Below are 20,838 nucleotides of genomic sequence, written 5' to 3' on the forward strand. Positions count from 1 at the left end.
AGATTTTAGTATCCCCCCATGCTTGTCTCAACTTTAGAAGCAAACTGTGTATGCTAGCCACACATATAGGGTAATCTGGCACTCAACAGCCCTCTCTGTGGACCAACAAACAATAAGACTCGTCCACATCCTCAGATTGAGGAGTCGTTAAAAGCGGCTTTACTAAACCCACCCTCCCTAGGCAAAGATAAGGTGGAAATACTCAAATTATTAGAATCTCCTAAAACGAATATCCTGTTCTTTACTGAAACCTGGTTGTCAGAGGAATCTACTCCAGATCTCCAGAAGCCATACCCGAAGATGACCAAAAGAGAACGAGCTCAAAGAAAGGAGTGAGATAGCAGCACTTATTCACGAGTGGATTCACCCATCTCTGAAACAAATTACTCAAACTGATGGGGTAGATCTGCTTTCCTTTCTCAAGTTTCGAGTTGATGACGACAACGCAGACCCTAAAGATAATGAATTTGCTGATTTAATGACGTTGGATTTACATCAACACATTAAATGCTCATGTCACATAAAACAAAATCCCTTAGATCTGATCTGGCTGTATAATTTGAATCAACCCAATATAACCGTCCTTCCTTGCATATGGTCCAATCATTATTTGATACAGTTTTGTATTCCAGTAGATTTTTCTAACTTAATCCACAAGCAGGAAATTAAAACCATATGCAAATGGCAAAAAATAAATACAGAGCCAGTGTTATCAACACTTTCAAACCCCTCCCCCTCTCCCTCTTACCATCAATTGAAGACATTCTCTCCAAAGAAAAATAATACACTCTGTGGCTCAGACATGCTAGTGACCCACACCCCCGCAAACCGCACCAGAACAGTACCCTGGTACAAGCCAGAGTTAAAGGAGGTGAAACCTGCATTGCGTCGACATTGGTAGGAAAGGGATGATGAAGAGAGCAAAATAAAATTTAAAATTGAGCTTGAGGAATATAAAGGCAAAACGAACATGCAAAGTCCTATTAATAGGCAAATAATAAAAATATTTTTTTGATATCCTGAATGATTTTTCGCCCCCACGAGAAATGAAAACTTCCCTGACTCCTATTGAGGCATTCTTTGACAATTAAAATACTTTAAAAAAAAAATTATGTAAAGATAGTATAAACAATTACAGCAGCAGTAATTCTGAAGTTGAGTCCGAAACAAACTCTGCTCTCCTTATCCTCGTTTGAAGAAATAAACAAGTTCCATGAATTTGTGATCAAGGTCAAATCCAGGTCACCAACTGACCCTTGCCCTTCAGCAGTCAGGGAATCTCTGACCTCATCAATCAATCAATCAGCATTTATAAAGCGTACCCCAAGGATATCTGGGCGCTGAGGGTGCTGCGTCTCCTTCGAAAACCCAGGTCTTGTGCAGTCCCCTTCGGAGCGTTTTCATCAATTAAGCCGCTAAAGCTGTTGCTCCAAGCGTGTTTCAAAATGCTGAAGAGCTCCCGATACTGAAAAACCACGGAGAAGTCCCGGGTATAACCAAGAATTATAGGCCAATATCTCTGCTCCCTTAACCTGCAAAAACCATTGGTCAGAGAACTATCTTCAAGAGGTTCCAGGCTTTATAACTATACCTACTCTCAGTTGTTAATTTGTGTGGGCAGAATGTCCGCCTCACCAATCCAGTTTTAAAATATGATGCAAATTAATTATTACTTGATGAGGTTGAATCAGCTAAAACCGTGTGTGGACAAAACTGAGATTGTAATTTGAAAGAATAAGACCAACGTTTGGAGCCAACTTTACTCTCCAACAAAAATGCGATTGTTACCGGAGCCTAAACCCACAACTAAAAGCCTCTGAGTGATAATCAATAGTAATATTAGCAAGTCCCAGCTGCTGGAGCAGTAGGATCAAAATGCAGATTTGTGCTGAAACTACTTGAGAAAATAACCCCACTCCTCCCACTTTAGACAAGAAAAGCAATAGCGGTGGCCGCAGTCCTATCTAGATCTCATCATGCCAACCAAGTATATGTAAGAATGCCCAGTATCACCATTCATAGACTACAAGTAATTCACAGCGACGCAGCTTGTTTACTGCATCATCTTCACAGGTGGGCACGCGTCAATCCTATATTGAAATAACAAATCCACTATCAGACCCACTGCCTCAGCCCTAAAGGGTTGTGATGTCTAGCCCCTCACTTCATTGCAAACCAGGCGGAAATGCATACACCCGTACAAAACCAGAGATCGCCTCACTTGAATTTACTTGCTATTCTAAAATTACAGAGGAACAGATCAGGTGGACGCGGCTTTGGTATAAGCTCCTTCCATTTGGATCTCGCTTCTGGCGAAATCTATTTGAATCTAACTTCAAGTGTTGTCCCAGAAATCTGACAGCCCACAAGCCTATTCATGCTCGATTCTTCCCTGGTCTGATTGGTTGTCTCCTCTTTTATGCATTTCTTATTCAGTTCCAAGAAACCCCAGGTTGAACATGCTCTCTATATATGCAATGACATAAGAAGCGTTTTGTAGATCCTGTAGAGGTTTGGTATGTTGGAACGTGCTTCAGTAACAGAACCGAATACTGCAAAAGAGAGCTGTACAGTGCAAGAGAGAATGATAGAGCAGTCTTGTCTGCTAGGGTTTTATAAACCTTACATTGCTGCAAGGCTGCTACAGTATTCAGTTTTTTTCTTAAAGTGTGCAATTTGAGCAGAGCAAGGAACAGACATAGTGTTGGAAACGCATTTCAAATCAGTGCCTTTCATAATATATGAACTATGTTATGGATATTGTTAAATTTTAATGATTGCATTTTTTTCTGGTGTTAGATATTCGTAATTTCCTCTGATCACACTGGGGTTGGTGAGACAGGAAGGAGTATTTTGACCTAGTTGTCCTGTGATAACGTGTTGTCTTTTCTCTTTTCCTCTCCTCTGCAGAGACTTGAAAATCAGAGTACCAGAATGGGGAGAAGACGGGCTCCGGCAAAGAAAGCGAATGTGCAGGGTTCACGTGAATCCGTAAGAGCCACAGTCCCATCTTATCCTCTTCATGACGTCTCAGCTTCAAGATCCCGAAATGATGCTCAGAGGGACGAGGACCTGGAATCGCTTTCGGAGAACCTGCCCCATATTATCCTTCTATCCATGCTGGAGGAGTTGGAAGCCAAACTGGATAACTTGATGAATACTGTGGAGGGCGTACCTTCTAAAGTCGCTGGGCTGATTAAGAAAATCTGGATAGAAAAGGATCAAGGTTCCCTAGATAATGGTACGGTGTCTTTGGAGCTTATCTGTCCGACAAGCATTAGAGATTGTGCTGTTAGCCGGTCTCCTGCAACGCCTCAACTGGACAGGCCAGCGGAACCGAGCTTGTGTCTTCAGCCGGTGTTCTCTGATGGGCATGCACCAAAGCAGGACTGTACGCTCTCCTCGCCAACTGATGTTCAAGTGCGTCCAGAGGAGCCAAACCTTTGTCTACAGCCAGTGTTTCCTGATCGACGTCACTCACAGCAGGACCAGTGCGTGCAACCTGGGTTTCCAGATAGAAATGGAGTACAGCAGGATTGTCCTCTATCCCGGTGCCCTCAGACAGTTCCTCCAGGAAGATCACAGGAGGCAAAGCTGTGTCTTCACTCAGAATTTGTTGATGGGCAGAGACCAGAGCAAGACCAGAGCGTACAGTCAGCGTTCCCAGAAGAGTGGGAGCCAGATGAGCCCCTGAAGCAAGAACCATCCCCATTGTATACTAATAGCTGGGACCAGCAACAGAACCTCTGCCCACACCCAGTATTTCCTGAAGGACACAAACTACAGCAAAACCACCGTATACAACCCATGCTACCAGATGGGAACGGACCTGATGATCCCTTGGAGGAAGAATTGACGTGTTTTGATTTCCAAGATCCCCAGGAGAACCGCAGCCTTCAACCCTTGTCACCTGATGAGATGTCATCAGATGAACACTTAGAGTCTGGGCTGTTGTCCTTTGATGAGTTGGGGTCACAACAAACCCAGTGCCTACAGGAACACCTATGCTTGGAGCAGAAACTTCCTTATGCGCAGGATCCAAACGTGAACTACGAGCTAGAATCTATGCGCACTGAAGCACAGGAACCAGACAAACATGACAATCTAGAACCGGCCTGTAGTGATGCACATGGTTCAGATCAAAAGTACAAGCAAGAACCACTGCACACTGCGGACCAGGACCGAGAGCTAGAGTCAGCGCTTCCAGAAGCACAGAAACCAGATCAGAACGATGAGCTCGAACAGACCTGTGCAGATGCATATGGTTCAGATCAAAAGTACAAGCTAGAACCTCCCTGTACTGATGCAGAGGGTTCAGATCAGAACTACATACTCGAACCACTGCACCCTGAATCACAGCATCAACCTCAGAACTGCAAGGCAGAACTGCTCTGTCCTGATGAGCGGGGTCAGTGTGTGCCTCCAACATTCCTAGGACTGGATACACATACTGCAGATGAAGACTCAATGGAGAGAGGAAATACAAAATCACATTTATTGCTGTTTGAAACTACCCCAGGTATGTGTTTTACTATAAATGGACTCTTGGAGTGCATACTAACACATGTAACCTCTTCAAAATGCGTATGGGCAGATTTTAGAAAGTCTCTGAGGGGAGGATTATGGTTTGGATGGAACCCACTGAGCGATACTGACCCCCAAAGTACGAGTACACAGGGTGCCGATGTTTCCCTGCATTCTTCTCCTCTGTTTCCACACAGGACTGCATCCTTCCTGTGAAGAAACAGGCCTGGTGATGGGACTCTGCATGAGACAAATAAGCCAGTAGCTCTTGTCGTTCCTTGTCCGTCCCTGTTCCAGGCTGAAGAACTGGAAATAGCGCTATTCATGGGAGGAATTACTGGCCAGAATCGCACGTAATAGTCGGATGCAAGTGATGTGGTGTTCATTGAGAATAGCAGACATGTGCAGTCTAGAGAGGGAACTGTGTTTCTAGTTGCACAGTTACATTGGGTAAGATGCAGTCGTCTCCAGTTCGTGATTTAAAAATCCTAGTCTGTATTCAGCCTCAACAGCAAGGCCGACCAGGGATGTTGTTGTCACTGCAGGGTTCTCCAGGAGTGCACACCACCTCATGATAGACAGATACACAAAGGTTATGGAACTCTGAGGTGACTTGCAATAATCTTATGATATGCACCAGGTGGTACTTTATCCCGTATAATAGATGGTCACACATCCACTTTCCCACAAACTTTGGTGCGTAGCTCCTACATATGCATCAGCTAACATATTTGCAAACATGAAGAATGAACTTAAAAACGCATGTGCAAAAGTAAAAATAAAAACTGTTAGATATTTGTTGCAAAAAGATGTTAGAAACAGTTCAATAAAAGTCCATTAAAAAGAAAAAGCTGCAGTAGCTCGAAACGTGTAGAAACATGCAGAAAGATTCCACCCTTCCTTTATCTAAGGAAGCTAATAAACATATTCCCTCTGCTTCTCATAGTAAACTAGTGACAAAGCGGACATTTCTATGATACCAAATACATATGTTTTCAGGCCTATAGTCTTTTTTGAGCTACTAAAGAATTGACACCGGCAGGAATTCACAAAATGGTCGCACGCTCCATTTTGTGTGTCAGTCAGCTGCAACGTGCAAGCAACACAAGGCTTTCCGAGAACAAACATGCTAGCTTCCAGCTAGCTATTGCAAAACCTCACATTTCAGTAAAAGCATGTCGACATGACCTGGCCGGTCAAGTACGTGCCAAGTCCACGTATACCAGAGGCACAGATTTCACCTTTAGGGGAAAACCCAAATCTGCTCTTGTAGATGGCATGTGGGCAGCAACACCAGGGTATAGACATACTTCGAGCCTTGAAAGGGTATCATGCCACAGTTGCCCTTCATTGATTGGCCCAGCAGGACATAGTCTGCTCCAGGTTACGTATGCAATGATGCCCATCCTGTGGGGGCTTGTAACTATAAAATGTCTCTGTACTGTCATACCAATTGGGCACTCAGTAAGCTTTGCTGAGGTCTCATACAGCAGAAGTTATAAAAGCAAAGTTCTGTTTGTTGCTTTAAACAGCTGCTTCAATTATGCTTCGTGACTTGACGTTCTATTCACATCAGCTGCTGGCGCTGGCAGCAGGCATTGTGCCCTCAGGACTCGACTGTAATAACTTATAAAAGCGGCGCTCTGACGTCTCTTCTTCATAATCACTGACTTTGTACATCACAAATTCCTGATTATAAAGAAATTAGAGACTGCCATCTATACAGGGATTACAGAATCCCATGTAATATAATTATATATATATACACATATAATAACTTTGGCACAGTTCAATGAATCTGCACAAAACTATTTGGGATTGGCCTGGCTAGTTTGATGCAGTGTTTTTTGTGGTCCTCAAATTAAGCCACTAGTCATTTAAGGTAGAGCTAGCTGGACCTTTAGCCCATGAATGGTCCGTGCATCTGGACTCGTGGACCCAAATGTAAAAATATATTGCATCTGATTGGTTGAGGGAGCTTTTTCGCCCATCCATTTCGGATACCTAAACCCAAAGTTGGGCCTGCGGACCTGAAGCTCCCTGGTTGGCTGGCTACATCTTGAACCATGACAAAAAAGAAGGTTCCTTTCTGTGGTTTTTAAATAAAGTTTTTTTCCAATGTAACTTGTAAAGCTAGACACCTATCTAGAAAACTCTTCTATCCTCAATTACACATATACCAAGTGAACCATAACATAAATTGTATCAAAAACCATATTTATTAAAAAAGAAAAGTTTCTTGTATCAAATAATTTGACATAAACAATTTTTTGCACATAAAATTACATACATATTTCTTTATAGATCATACATGAAAATTCAATGTATCAACATGTAGAAATCAATTTGAAAAGCCAGTATTGTCGACGCGTTTCGGTGCTTAGATTGTTGGAACACCTTCCTCAGGACTATAATTAAAAACTTCTTCAATCTAAAAAGGTATATGGAACATTCATTAGTATACAGTATATGAGGATTTTTTAAGTCTTTTTACAAAAAGAGTTTTTTCTAGGATAATACAGGGTCAAACCTACAAGTGATCATTATGTCTTACATTTAAAGCATTTTTCAATTTGCGGTACCAGTCTTGATCCTGGAGTGGAGTAGCCTTTTATAATGTTATACGCCTCATCTTTGTCGTCAAAGGATCTATATATAAAATATAAAATAATAATCATTTTGAATTTATAGTCCAGCTACTACTATAATGCATTATCTGTACATTGTAACTATCAAAGTATTTGGCTTACTTTGTGATAGTTCGTGGAGTCTTGCAATTTAGGAGACACACTTCAAGTGTACAGATAATGCATTATAGTAGTAGCTCTCTCTCTCTCTCTCTCCCTCCTTCTTTCTCTCTGTCACTCTTTCTCTGTTTCTCGATTTCTCTTTCTCTTTCTTTCTATCTTTCTTTCTATTTCTCTTTCTCTCTCACTCTCTCTCTTCTGCTCTTCCTTCTTTCCCTCCCAGTTAGTTTGTGGTTATAAGAGCTTCTTTTGAAAAGCAACTATTTCTTTGTTAATAATTTTGGAATCTTTTGACAAATTTGCTCAAACTTTTCAAAAAGAGTTTTTTTCTGGTGTCTCTTTATTATACCAAATGTGTTTCTTTTTGTGGTTTTATACAGTACAATCTTGGCTAAAGGGCATTGAAGCACTTTTCTAAAGAAGAAAGACCAAAATGCAGATTAGATGTGCCATAAAATAACAGATAAGCAATAGACGAATCCCACAGATCACGTCGGGGGAGAAAGTTCAAACAGTTAATATCTGGATACATTGGAAAAGTGGATGCAGAAAGGTGACCACAGATTTATTATTCAGAGCGTCTCTCAAATAGGAGGATTTTGAGTTTATAATTGTGGCAAGACTTGTGGTTGTTCAAGGTGGTTGGGGAGTTCCAGATCCTTGTAGCGCTGGCAGAGAAGGCGAGCTTTATAAAGCGTTCTTGCCTGAATGTCGCTTGTTCCAGCAGGAGGACTTTACGAATTCTCGATCCTTGTTCAGATCCAGAGATTTTGAGTTTTTCAACCAAGTAGGAGGGTGTGGAGTTGTGGAGGGCTTTGTGGGTGATGCATTCAGTGTTACATTGGTCTGTTGCTTCAATTGGAAGCCATTGTAGGATGCGAAGTATAGAATAAATGTGACTTAAAATGTTGTGACCTGTCACAAAGTGGATAACTGTATGAAGCATTTCTCTCGGTTATGCTAATTTTCTCTGGGAAGGCCAGACAGGAAAGTACCAGCGTATGAACTTCTAAGTTCGTCAGGCACTCTTGTGCTTTGATGAGACTTGCTTCTGAAGGTAAATGTGAATAAATATAGGTCTGTAATTGTTAAGGTTGTTCTAGTCGGCATCTGTGTTGTTTGATGAGGGAGGTGACTTGGCCAAGTTTGAGGGAGGTCAGCATGGAGCTTCTCGAAAAGGAGGAGTTGATGATTTTGGTCCATGCAGGCGAGATATGATGTGACTGAGATTCTTGACACGCTCAGGAGGGAGGGGATCGGAAATGTGTGTTGGTTTCATGCAAGCGAGTAATTTGAGCACTTCTTCTGAAGGGACATAGTCGAATTCAGTCCAACCGGGATAGGATGAGTTTGGTGAGACAACCATTAGTTGGAGGTAGGGCCTTGGGTAGACCCTCTTTGCTAGGGGGACATCTTTGGTATAGGACAGAGAGATGGGTGGGTCAAGAGAGATTTCAATGTTAGATATTTTTTCAAAGAAGAATGTTGCAAACTCTTCGCGGCTCATGGTAGAGTCATTTATTGAGTGTTGAGGGAAAGATGAGGTTTGCTGTTTGATGATGTTGAGAAGGTCTTTAGGTCTGTTCCTAGAACGGTCAAGTTGGGCTCAGAAGAAGGGGGATTTTTCTCTGAAGAAATATTTTTTGTATTTTATGCGTTTAGCTCCTGGTATCGCTAGATGTGTTAACAAGGGTTGTTGTCTCCAGTTTCTTTCAGCCAATCGGAGTTGATACCTCTCTGTTAAGGTCGTTGTTAAACCAAAATCCGAAAGGAATACATATAATTTCTTGAGTTTCAAAGGGGCGTCTATGTCAAAAAGTTCTCTAATTTTTCTGTTGTAGTGGGCAGTGAGATCATCACCTTGGAATTCGGAAACTGACTAATGCTTCTAATTCTGCCTGGGCGATTCAATGTATGTTCCTCGCCCATTGCTTGTGCCGGATATTTTGGGGGCGGGCCTTTGGTTGGATGGCATTGAGATTGAAAAGAATTAGGTGGTTGTGAGTCCAGTCTGTGGGTAGGATAGAGCGGAGGGATAAGGTGTTCTGCTTAGAGATGATTGCATCAAGGGTAGAGCCCTTGGTATGAGTTTGTTTTTTGCAGTGTTGGGTGAGATCGTTCGCTTCGAGGAGGGTGGATAGGGCTTGTACTGTTGGATCATTTGCATTGTTCAAGTGCAGGTTCAGGTCTCCTGGTAGAACGTCTGCGCTGCCTTTAAGATAGTGTTGCCTGAAGAGGTTTGTTTAGTCCTCAAAGATTTGTCATTTTTCACCAGGAGGGTTATAGATTACATGAGTTTTGTTAGAGTTGGGGCCTTTGAACGAGAGTTGAAGTCCTATATATTCAAAGGTAGGGTATTTCGTGTTGAGGAATGGAGTTAAGCACAGATAGTTTTTGTGTATAATGGTTAATCCACCGCCAATACGATCCTAGCGGTCGTACGGATGATTGAGAAGCCCTGTGGGTTGAGGAAATTGATAAAAGAGGATGAGTGGTCGTTCAGCCGGGGTTCAGTTGGAAAGCAGAAGTCGATTTTGTGTCCTAGGATGGTTTCGGCTATTTGAGTGGCATGCTGGACTGCTGACTGACAATTCAGTAGCATGCAGCAATGCGTAGGTAGTGATCTTGGACCAGGCTGACAGGGTTGGATGGTTGTTATTTTTGTAGGCCGCCTGGGAAGATGAGTGGTGTTCAGGGTTCTACTCATGCCAAGGATGACTGGGATCTGGCGGTGACAAGGCTTGCTTGGGGCATTGTCATACGTGTTGCTCAGCATTTCAGCTTCCTGTTGCGTGATTTCAGTCGTGGTGCATCTATGTTTGAGTTGGTGATGGATATAGGGGATAGTTTGTCTAGGGGTAAAGGATAGGGGATCAGAGTGTATGTTTGTGGCAGGATCAGTGTGCTCTATAGATGCGTGAAGCTGGGGCAGGAAGTAGGTAATCTTTGCGTTCTTACGTAGTGACAAGATTTCATCCAGAATAGTGTTGATTGTGAGTTCAAGCTGGGCTGTTGTAGGGATCAGTTGAGTGGCGTTGGGTCAGTGGTAAGAAGTGGAGTGCGATTGAGCTCGTCAGAGTTTGTGGCGGAAGCTAATGCCGGAGCGGCCCGTGCAGGTAAAAGCGGTGGGGCCGGGTGGGAGGGATTCAATAGACGACAACAAGGGGGGAATTATTTATTTAATTTTCCCTTGTCATCGTCTGTCGCATTCCCCCGGCCCCCACCGCTCTTACCTGCACAGGCCGCTCCTGGGCTAATGTAGTATCCAGCCTGCTGTAGTTGGAGGACTGTGAGGATTCTGGTGGGATAGATAAGTCAAGCAGGGCAGTGGAGGTGAGCCATGCAGAGGGGGCAAGTAGTTTTGGTATCGAAACAGAAGCTTCAGTGCGTCTGGGGATCAGAGAGGCTGTAGGGGAGTTAGAGGGGGGGCAGTGCGAGGGGGTTTGAGAGTAGAAGGTTCAGCTAGTAGATGAGGGTGTGCATGGGAGTGAGTGATGGGGTAGTGGTAGCGAATGGCATGGCGGCGCAGAGAGCCGGAAAGTGGAAAATAGATAATTTTGTTCAGTGGCTTGGATTAGGATGTTCCCATTTCTGTTTATAGTAATGGACCAATCTCTGCTAAATTTCTGGGATAGGCATATAGTTTGTTTAGATCCATAAGGGACATTGGTAGCATTAGTTCTCTCCTTTTGGCGGGTTTCGTAGTGTAGCAGATGAAGTCCATTTTAAGACTTCTGTGTGTAGGATTGTAGAAATGTCTGGTATTAGTGTCTCTGGGTGTTCTTTAAGGATTTTCTGTTTGTACTTTTTAGCAGCGTGTTTGGAGAGGTTTTGCAGAAATGAGTTGAGGGCGTATCTTTCCACGCTCCTGAAGTTGAAGTGATACTCAAAAGTTGTTTCTGAGGATAACCAAAGTTAGACTTCAGGAGAAGCATTCAGAGGTGTGCATAGTGGTCAAGAGGCGGCCTCCAACACCTGAGATGGCTGCCTGATTGTAACATTGGGCCCTTTCAATGGACGGTTGGTGGGCACTTCTTTGGAAGAGTGGGATGCGAGTGTCAGAGGCGTGTGAAAAAGGTCACCAAGGCAGTCTGGCTGGATCCCTTTGAGGAAAAGGGGGCCTTGAATGCCGAAAAGCGCCGGTGGGCCTGTTGATGTCACTGGGTTCTTAGTGGCCATGGTATCTTGGAGCTGATGGTTGTGATGGAGTTTATTGGTCAGTCTGCAGAAACGTCCTTTATATTCAAGGGCATATATTCAAGTTATACACCCACATCATAGGTAGTATATCACTATCAGCATAGACTAGTAGACATCACAAAGGATGGGTCACTGCTATAGGCACATGGTAGGATAGGAAGCAGCATCAACTTGAGATGACAGTATATGCACGAGATAATATTGGAATAAGATCGGCAAAACAATCCCCATGTAGGCTTAGAATAACAGTGTAGATATAAAAACACAGTATACTCGTAAGAGAACATCTTGAACTTTAGCATTGTGGAACTTTGTTGGTAGTTCATTTTAATGGTGAGATATGTTAGAAGGGGTCACTAGGTGTCAGTGATGTAAATTGTCTCTGACACTATAGTTTTGTGGGACTTTGTTGAGAGTTGTTTTTACTGGCATGAAGTATTAGAAGGGACAGTGGGTGGCACTGGGACCTCGTTTATTCTTTTGCGGTCTGGAGTCCAATATTTATACCTTGCACCCACTAGTAGGAGTTTCTAGAGGCTTCCACCGCCTTGACGTGTCAAGCATCCACTTCCTCCTTGCCATGGGTCCAGCTTGTCTGGAGTCACAAAAGACCGGTGATAACTCCTTTGAGAGAGTGCTCATGCAGAGCCTTTGTGAGGTGCAACTGTGATAAGTGACAGCTGCTCCCCCTCGTTAAGTCAAAGAGGCCTATCCTGCCAACACCTCGCTTCCAAATGATCAAAGGAATACCGAAGCACTCAGCGAAGTCCAATGGCCATGCCTTGTGGCCAGTAAAGAAGTACTGCAAGATCAGAGATGTTTGTTGTGATTTATTGTTTCCACAATTATTCACCTTTCTTGCGTCTGAGACGTAAAATCCATTACTGACACGCAGCCGTCACGTGTTTTGTCATAGAGACTTTTTCAAGGCTGCAAGAGGATATAGAAAGTATCTTACACAATTGTAACAATAACATAGGGATAAGAAATGCAGCAGGTAAGTCACCATCACCAGATAGAACAAGAAGAACGCCGTTGTGATCCTGACGGATACCCTGTGAAGAGCCAAGTGCATCGGGTGAAATCCTAAAACTGATTGTGCCTGATTATCTGGCCATGCTAAGTTATTGCAACTTGCTGTAAAATCATACTACTCCCGATAAAGTCATTGTTAGCCAAAACAACAGTAATCAAATCTATTAGCATTTCAGAATGCTCAAGTAGAGTGGCGTCTCCGATTTTAAAAAAATGCTGTTTGACGGCAATCCCCCCAGATTTGGGGATACTAGTATATAATTAGGGCTCCCAGTTTTCCGTTTAAACGGATTTTTACATATAAATTCAGACGGAAAATAATTTTTCCTTTGTCTGTATTTATATGTAAAAACAGCAAAATACTAGCAAATGTTGCCGCTCTGCCGTCTCGAATACAGAGTTATCTCCCCACGCCCCCTTCCTGCTGCTGGAAATTCCTTACCGGGCACACACACAGCCGCACCCGAGTACTTCACAGGTCTTTTGAAAGACCATTTACTTGTTAAAGAGGCTTAATTGTTCTTTCACCCCGTGACATAGCCTCCTCCAGCGCCCCTGACACCTCCTGTCCCAGGTCCCATACAGTTGCTCAGCTCTGCCCACTGATGCCTTTAGGGGTATTTGAATGTCAGATAGCGTTGTGTTTCCATTCATAATATTTAGTCTGTATAAAAAAGTAGAAACGTGACATTGTATTTCTACTGAGCAAAGAGGGAAATGAAGTGCTTAGCACTCATGCATTTGGACTCGTGGATTTGTCTTTCTTTGTTGGAATGAAAGAGAAGCTCCGTTAGGAAAAAATGCCCTTTTTCATACTGAAAAACCTCCTCCTATAAGATGCCTTGCGTGGCCTCCATATGCGCTTACATACTGTTATTAAATGTGAAATGGCGGCTGCGGAGTGCAGGGTGTGGAGCAGGGGTGCGAAGGTGAAACGGAGGCCACAGAGCACAGACCAAGCCACAGTCTCAAAATCCACCTGACCTCTCCTCCATGCCAAGGCGAAGCAGACGTGAATAGAAGGATGGCTGGCAGCAAATATCCCAGGAGGCAAGTGTGATCATTCGGAAATACAGGGGAAGGGGGCGAGAGGGAGCAGGGTTGTAATGAGCTGTTTGATCCAGGTGCTAAGCACCTGAAAAATAAAACTCGAAATAGGCCCCTTTATATGTTAAATATTAAGAATGCTCGAGTTAGCTTGTGTCTGAGAAATTGGATGGGCAAACTTTTTTTTTTAGCAGATTAGGAAATATTTGTCTTCAGTTAATTGTAAATCGGAATTAATAACAGGACCGCATTAGGCTCACCATTTGCAGTCTGCATTCAGTCACAGTCACTCTTTCTCTTGCAAAGTTGAACCTATTCTGTGTGTAAGAATAGAAAACAATTTAATATTGCCCTTGTTAACCTGAATTACTTTATGTTAAGAAAAGCATGTCCATCCAGCCTTGATGTAGACAGAGACGGAATTACTGTTAATGACTCACCTCCAAAACATTATGCGAACAGAAAACGTGATTCAAATACAGTCAAGCAAATGCATTTTTATCAAGATGGATGGATGGATGGTTGGATGGATGTTCTGGTGATTCACCAGTGGTGAAAGGAGATATAAATGGATGGGTGGGCAAAGAGTTACAGGAGAGTAAGTCCGAAAGAATGAGTGGATGTATACATGAATGGATGAATGCCCCATATCAATGATTTTCCAGTGAATGGATACATAAATGGTAGAAGGGTGGATGCCTGAATGGGAGTCTAGAAGGATGTATTTATGTATGTATGCATGAACAGATGTATGCAGTCAGTAGATGATGGAAACATGGATGAATTACTGGGGGAATGATTTAGTGAATGATGCTTGCGTTGAACTCCCTTATGTCGCCCGGACTTGCGCGCTACACACAAATGAATCCCCAAGTCCTGTGCCTCGCCACTTTGAAATATCACCAGCCGCCACTGAATGATAGGTTATTTCCAGTAAGGACTTTCATGACAAGCCAATTTTCACATAGAAATTAACAAGACAGCTGCGTGAGGCACACACAAAGCTCTTCCCTCGAAAGCCACTTGAGAGCATTCAAATCCGATTGCAGGGGTGTGACGGAGCAGTGACGCAGTCTGAGAGATCCCTGCTGGAGCAAGGAAGGCAGAAGGGTCGTTTTCAAACACGGAGCAATAAGTCACAGGCTCATGCTGCTCGCGGGTCACCAACAGCTTGTGTAGGGCTGCCACGGGGTCTTTGTGTAGAGCGCCCCCTCTGTTGCCGGTGGCACATTACTTCAGACAAAATTTCAATGTGGTTTTAATGGCTTTTGCCGAGGTGAGCATTTGTACACTTAACAGACTGTAAACGAGTTATGCGCTGGTAAAACCGGGAAGCAGAATTGAGGTCCTGAGGTTATAGCACAGGTTTGCATATTCTGGGAGGTCGAGGCGCAGTTCAGTATTTATGGATTTGCCGCCGTCTTCCTCGAGCTGTCAGTGCAGATTATTAGACTCCTATGTGTGCCATATTATAAAACGGGAATGTGACAACTCTGGCTGATTTTATTTCGAACAAATGCTGAGCCCTTTGTTTTATTGCACAGGTGCGCTACTCTGGGAACAGACACTGTTCAGGATTTACGAGCCTGTCACTTTCTTTTTCGCGTTGTTTATACACATTATTCCACTCTATCCGGCTCACATCCTAAAATGGGGATATTAAAAAAATGGATACTCTGACTAACTTTATTCTTAACAGCCATTAGAGGGCCAGCCTCATTGGGTTCCTTTACACTTTCAGACACAGACCACCCAACTGGGTTATATCTCCACAGCCATACTATCCCAGACTGACTCATCCACTGAATATCGATCAGCAGGTATTAGTTTACCAAAGGATGATCTTCAGGGATGGAATATTTAGAAACCACAGATCTCCTTCTTAATCCCAACCTCCCCTTGCCACGTCAATCTACACACGTTGGTATTAATGTTGCTTTGTTTTCTCAACACGTCATTCTACACATATTTTGACCCATTCATAATGCTAAAGTGTTTTTATAGCAGAGCTGAGAAGCACCGGTACTCTCCTTTTCATATTACTCAGTACCGGACCATTTAACGCACTTCTAAAGCCACAACAAATCGCTAGTTTAAGTGAGCGCATGTGTGCATTGTCAATGTAAATAAATGTGGAAAAATACTAGCTGTAGCGTCGTCTTTTGCTTGTGGCAAAAATAAATATGGATAAATACAGAAAAAATGCCCCAAACATAAATATGGATGAATACAGACGGAAATGGCAAAAAAATAAATACCATAAAACTGGGAGCCCTATATATAATGCACATAAGTCCAAGGTAACCAGTATGTTGCTGTCAGTCTACTCACATTGTTTTCTTATTGCTTCATCAACCCTACCCCCCTTCTGCTGCATACACCAGAAGCAACACTACAAACAAACCCCTCTCCTTTCGCCGCTTCAGCCGTGCCGTTTAAGGTTTATTTTGTAACTTTAAAGCTGAGTGCAGCGCTCGCTCTTCCCTAGACTCCACCCACTTTTCATCTGTGTTGGACTTAGCCCTTTTGGCAGGTTCACCCCTGAACTTTTTGCCTTAAACTCTGACATGGTGGTAGTGATTTTAGACCTCTGTGCACTTTAGCACTGTGGCCCAGTGTAGAGTGCGTGCGCTCTCCGAGTGCATGTGGTAAGATTGGCCTGCCCTCCCACAGGAATGCATGGGGGATATGTGTGTCCATGGTAATTCCTGGTATGAGAGGAGTGCAGGGTCGAGTTTAGTATGTATGAACTCGTGAGAATAAATGCTGCGCAATGGTGTGCACAGATTTATGGTGAGTGATGGAGAAATGCCACTTTTAGAAGTTGGCTTTGCTGTGTGTCTGCCTGCTTGATGTGAATTGCATGTCTGGCTTGTGAGTGACAGGGGCTGGATGGTGTGGGTGGCTCCAGGAGACAGGGTGAGTCAGCCCAGTGATGAATAGAGAGATCTGCATGCAGATGGGAGGGAGGAGTTGTACCTAGGACCTGAATAGGGCTGTGCCTTCCCTCCACAATGTTGGCTCCACCTCCTGTGGTGCGTCTGATCACTGAGCCCCCACCTAACAATAGGGAAGAGGAGCCTGGTAAACAGAGTGCTCCAAAACCAGTTGCATCTGGTTTCCCAAGCCCAATGCTGTAACACAAAGGAAATTGTCCAATAAATGTAGGGGCTGTGACCCCATGAAGTGTTACACTTGTTCTGGGAGGACGCTCTGCCAGGAGGAACCGCCGCTGCATGCAGGCCTGCCTCGCTGCACTTTGCTGGGGTCTCTCCAGCACCAAGGACTCTCTTATTTCTGCCTTTTTGAGGACTTTTGAGGCCTAGCTCCTCGTGAGTGCTGTATTTGGGTTGCCTAAGGGAAGAGGAGCAGGCCCTGCTGCAGTGCGAGGCTGTGAGGGAATCCCGGTGTGTGGGATTCCCCCCTGAGCTCCTTATTAAAGCAGGAGCTCACCTTGCATTTGTGTGTGCTGCTGGCAGGTGCCCACCCGCAATCATCTTTATTGAAAGAGTGGGTGCCCACCTCGCACTGCCGCTGTTTCCACGGATTAGTACTTTTTCAAAAAAACGAAGCGGGAGCCCACGCTGCCCGTTCTGGCCCCCCGCCTGAGGCTGCCGCCGAGAACACAGATGCATTCCCACAGCTGCCCTGCGAAGCGCAGGCAAACTGAACGTTTGGGCCCATTTATTTTGTTAGAGTCCCAGTGAAGGACATGTCGTGATTTGACGGTGATCGGGTTAGCGTTAAGCTTTGCTACACAAATTTTCCCTTAACTTGACTATGGTATTCGGAAGCCATTTTGAAAACACTGGCGTCCATTTTATATGAACGCGCTGCCTCGTGGTCAGCATGTCCTTTGTCTTTCCTCTGTACAACTGACCACTCAAACTTGCCCAGCAACAGGCTATTTTTAGTACCGGTCAAGCTTGCACATGCGCAGTTAAACCCTCTGTACTACTGGACAGTCATCATTTAGGATTTTTTTTCAAACTGATCAGTGGTGTTGTAACCCCTCCCATGAGTTGGCTGTGTTCCAAAAATGACCTTATATGTACCTAAACTGAGCAAATGTGTTCCGCCTACTCTTTTTTATTACTGTAAAACTGTATAAAAGAGGCCTCGCACCGATGCTCGGTGTGATACTTCTTGCATTGCCGAAGGGTGCTGTAGGAATGTACCACCACCCCATGGGGTCTTAATAAACTTGTCTTTTGCATTTTCCAGTTTCCGTGCCAATGTCTATTTTATGGTGTAGCGGGTTTTGCGGAATATGTAGGCCTGGAGAACCCAATACCACAAATTGGCGACCACGAAGGGACTCATCGGCGACTCGGATGCCCGAAGGAGAGGTCGTGACGAAGGATTGGAAACTCGCCATGGACGCGCACGCTGCCACTGAGTGACCCGAGTCTTGGCACCCACGGTGTTTTCTTCCTTTCCTTCTGATCTGACCTTCCAGTTGGCGCCGGTCCTCTACTGAGATCCTGCTCGTTTGAGTTGTCGTACAGTGCCGGTTTGGCTGATTCGATTAAAGAACTTGGCAGTTGGAACCTGGATAGCTGAGAATTTGGTAAGCTTGTGATTGGTAAGATAGTCTACGGACGCTTACTGTGGCTCTTTGAATATGTTTTGAGTTTGCTAACATTTGGTTCTATGATTTGAATTATATGTGCAGTGCACTTCACATAGGCGGGCATGTAGAGATATTTCTCTAAATTTGTCTTTGTTTGAACGGCACACCTTGTGTAAAGTATATTAAGTGCCATTTTTGTGATATCGCGTTTCCGTGATATTTTGACATGCCTGTTTTAAGCACACTCCGAGGAATATGTTGTCTTGGAAAAGGTACCAATTATCGATTAAATGAATCTCAGCCGGCTCCCCCAGAGGGGACACCTAATCGTGAAATGTACGTAAAATTTGGCATTCCCCCTATTCTATACAGTACATTGTGGCACAGATATACAAAATCAGATCCCGAATTGCAATGGCCACTACATGGGTCGTTTGATTTACGAAAGGTTCAGTATGTGGAGCAATGTTTGTTTCAGCGCAGGTCTAGACAAGATATGTTTGATTGTGTACGTATGTGGGAGAAAGCGGTGCGTGAGCGAATGAAGCGTGAATTAGCCTTGGTGGACAAAGAGCAGCGGAAGGCTGCTCGGGATAAGGCTTTACAGCTGGAGGAGAAAGAGTTGCAGGAGAAGAAAGAGAGGGAGGCACGGGAACGTAATTTGCAAACGAATGGTCAATTTCCTATTAGACGTCCTCTTTATCCTGTCCTTACTAATGAAATTGATGATTTTTCATTATTAGATCGTTGCCCGCCTCCGTATGTTCTACCTACGGCCCCAGATGAGGATTCGGACGGAGATGATCGAGGGAGTAGCCGTGTTAGGTTAAATGCTAGTGAAGCTGCGGAATTGCGCAGCTTTGCCCGTAAACTCAATTTGAGCAAAATAACTATGTCAGAGATTAATGATGAAATGAGTAAGTGGTCCGAGCGAGAACGGTTGTATTTCTTGAGTCAGTTTGGAGACGAAGTTGTAGAACGAATTAGGAAAAATTCAAATGATTTAGAGCCTAAGGATATATCAGTTGGTCGTGAGAACATGCGTAAAGGTCTTTTTGTTATTACAGATGCGGATCGGTTTTTCCAACGGTTGGTCCAGCTACGGGATCAGGCGTCATGCTTACGGGAGTCGAGAAAAGCATCAGATGCGCCTGCGCCGGGATCGTCCGAGATATCCAAAGAGTGTCCTATATTTGGAGCAGATAAGAGTTCTACGATTCATGTTATGCCTATGCGTGAAGCTGCACCTTTATATGTCCCTCCTAAAGGGCAAGGTACAAGCGATGACAAATTGTCTGGGGATGCAAAGGGTTATTTTATATATAATTGGGTTTATACACCATGGAATAGAGCAGATGTTATGGCACTGAAAAATGCTTTGCCTGACCCCCGTAAGAATCCGGCAGCTTTCTATGAAGGGGTGGAAGGGGCTATTTCTTCGTGTGTTATGACGTTAGTTGATATTGACCTTTTCTTTGGGTTAATATTTCCTCCTGATATGTGGAGAGCAATTCGTAAGTTCGACGATGGAGCGATCCTGGGGGCCGATTGGAAAACTTTATCCCAAGCTGATTTAGACAGGGAGCCTGAATCTAAGCCATGTCAATTAATTTTAGATCTCCCGACGGCTATTTTAAATAAATTAAAAACGCTCGTTCCCCCAAAAAAGATTGATTGGACCATGTTAGCCTCTTGTAAGCAGAAGGCGGATGAGTCGGTGTCTGATTTCTTCTCACGTTTTGAAGAAGCATTTCATGACTATAGCGGGCAGTTACTAACAGAAGACACGGGTAGACATTTGTTCGTTGATAAGTATGTGGCGAATCTCTTACCTGAGATTTCAAAACGCTTAAAGACTAATGAAAGTTCTTGGACCACGGCGACCCCTGCTTCTTTATTGACTATGGCTCAGTATTATGAACGACAGGAATTAGAGGCTAAAGAAAATACTGATAAGAAAGCGAAGGAATTGAAGACGAAAGTGATGTTGGCTCAGGTTTATGCTACACAGCCGAGAGGGAATGATAGAGGTAGGCGTGGTTCGTATGGTACGTCTTCTGGTCGTACTGACATTGGTGAGGATCAGTGTGCATACTGTAAAGAGTTTGGACATTGGGCCTCAGATTGTCCGGTGCTTCATGAACAACGTAATCAGCGTGGTCGAGGAGGTGGAAGGACATGGAATAGTTATTCAGGAGCGAGGGGAGGAGCAAGTGATCGTGGCAGGTTTGAAGCGAGGGGTCGTGGTCAGGCTGATAATAATACTTTTGATCGACGGAATCAGTATCAGATATCGGAGGGTGAGAATGTGGAGTCTCAGGACTTTGTACATGCATAGGATTGCGTAGGATGGGGTGTGGAATCGGTTGAAGTACCAGTAGATCAAAGAGGTCCATACGTATCAGCGGGCGTTTTGGGTTCTACTGATCAGTTCCTGGTTGATACGGGAGCTACTCGTAGTGCTCTGTCTAAAAACTTGGTTCCAAGGGCTCGCCTGTCTGGCGAAACGATTACATCCATAGGGTCGATGGAACACCTTCTCTTAACCCATTGTCACAACCCCTTACATTTTACATTGACAGATTCTTTGGTCCGTGCCCGTTTTTATTGTCACCAAATACTCCAGACAATATTATGGGAATAGATTTGCTCAAATACTTTCGAGCAACAATACGCTGCGCTCCTGAAGGAGTGCGGCTTATTTTGAATGAC

At 44.0% G+C, this 20,838-nt stretch overlaps 1 protein-coding gene across 1 annotated transcript in view; it reads left to right on the forward strand.

Moving 5' to 3' along the window:
• Window positions 1-2,934: 2,934 nt before the first annotated feature.
• The window catches only part of LOC147736910 (uncharacterized), a 40,094-nt gene continuing 22,190 nt past the window's right edge, over window positions 2,935-20,838 (forward strand). Inside the window, exon 1 of the mRNA XM_086953834.1 lies at window positions 2,935-4,519. Within this exon, the coding sequence (XP_086809960.1) occupies window positions 2,935-4,519 (1,585 nt within the window). The remainder of the gene's footprint in view (window positions 4,520-20,838) is intronic.

The sequence above is a fragment of the Lissotriton vulgaris genome, chromosome 1_2 (assembly GCF_964263255.1).
Source record: "Lissotriton vulgaris chromosome 1_2, aLisVul1.2, whole genome shotgun sequence".
In the NCBI taxonomy this organism is placed as follows: Eukaryota; Metazoa; Chordata; class Amphibia; order Caudata; family Salamandridae; genus Lissotriton; species Lissotriton vulgaris.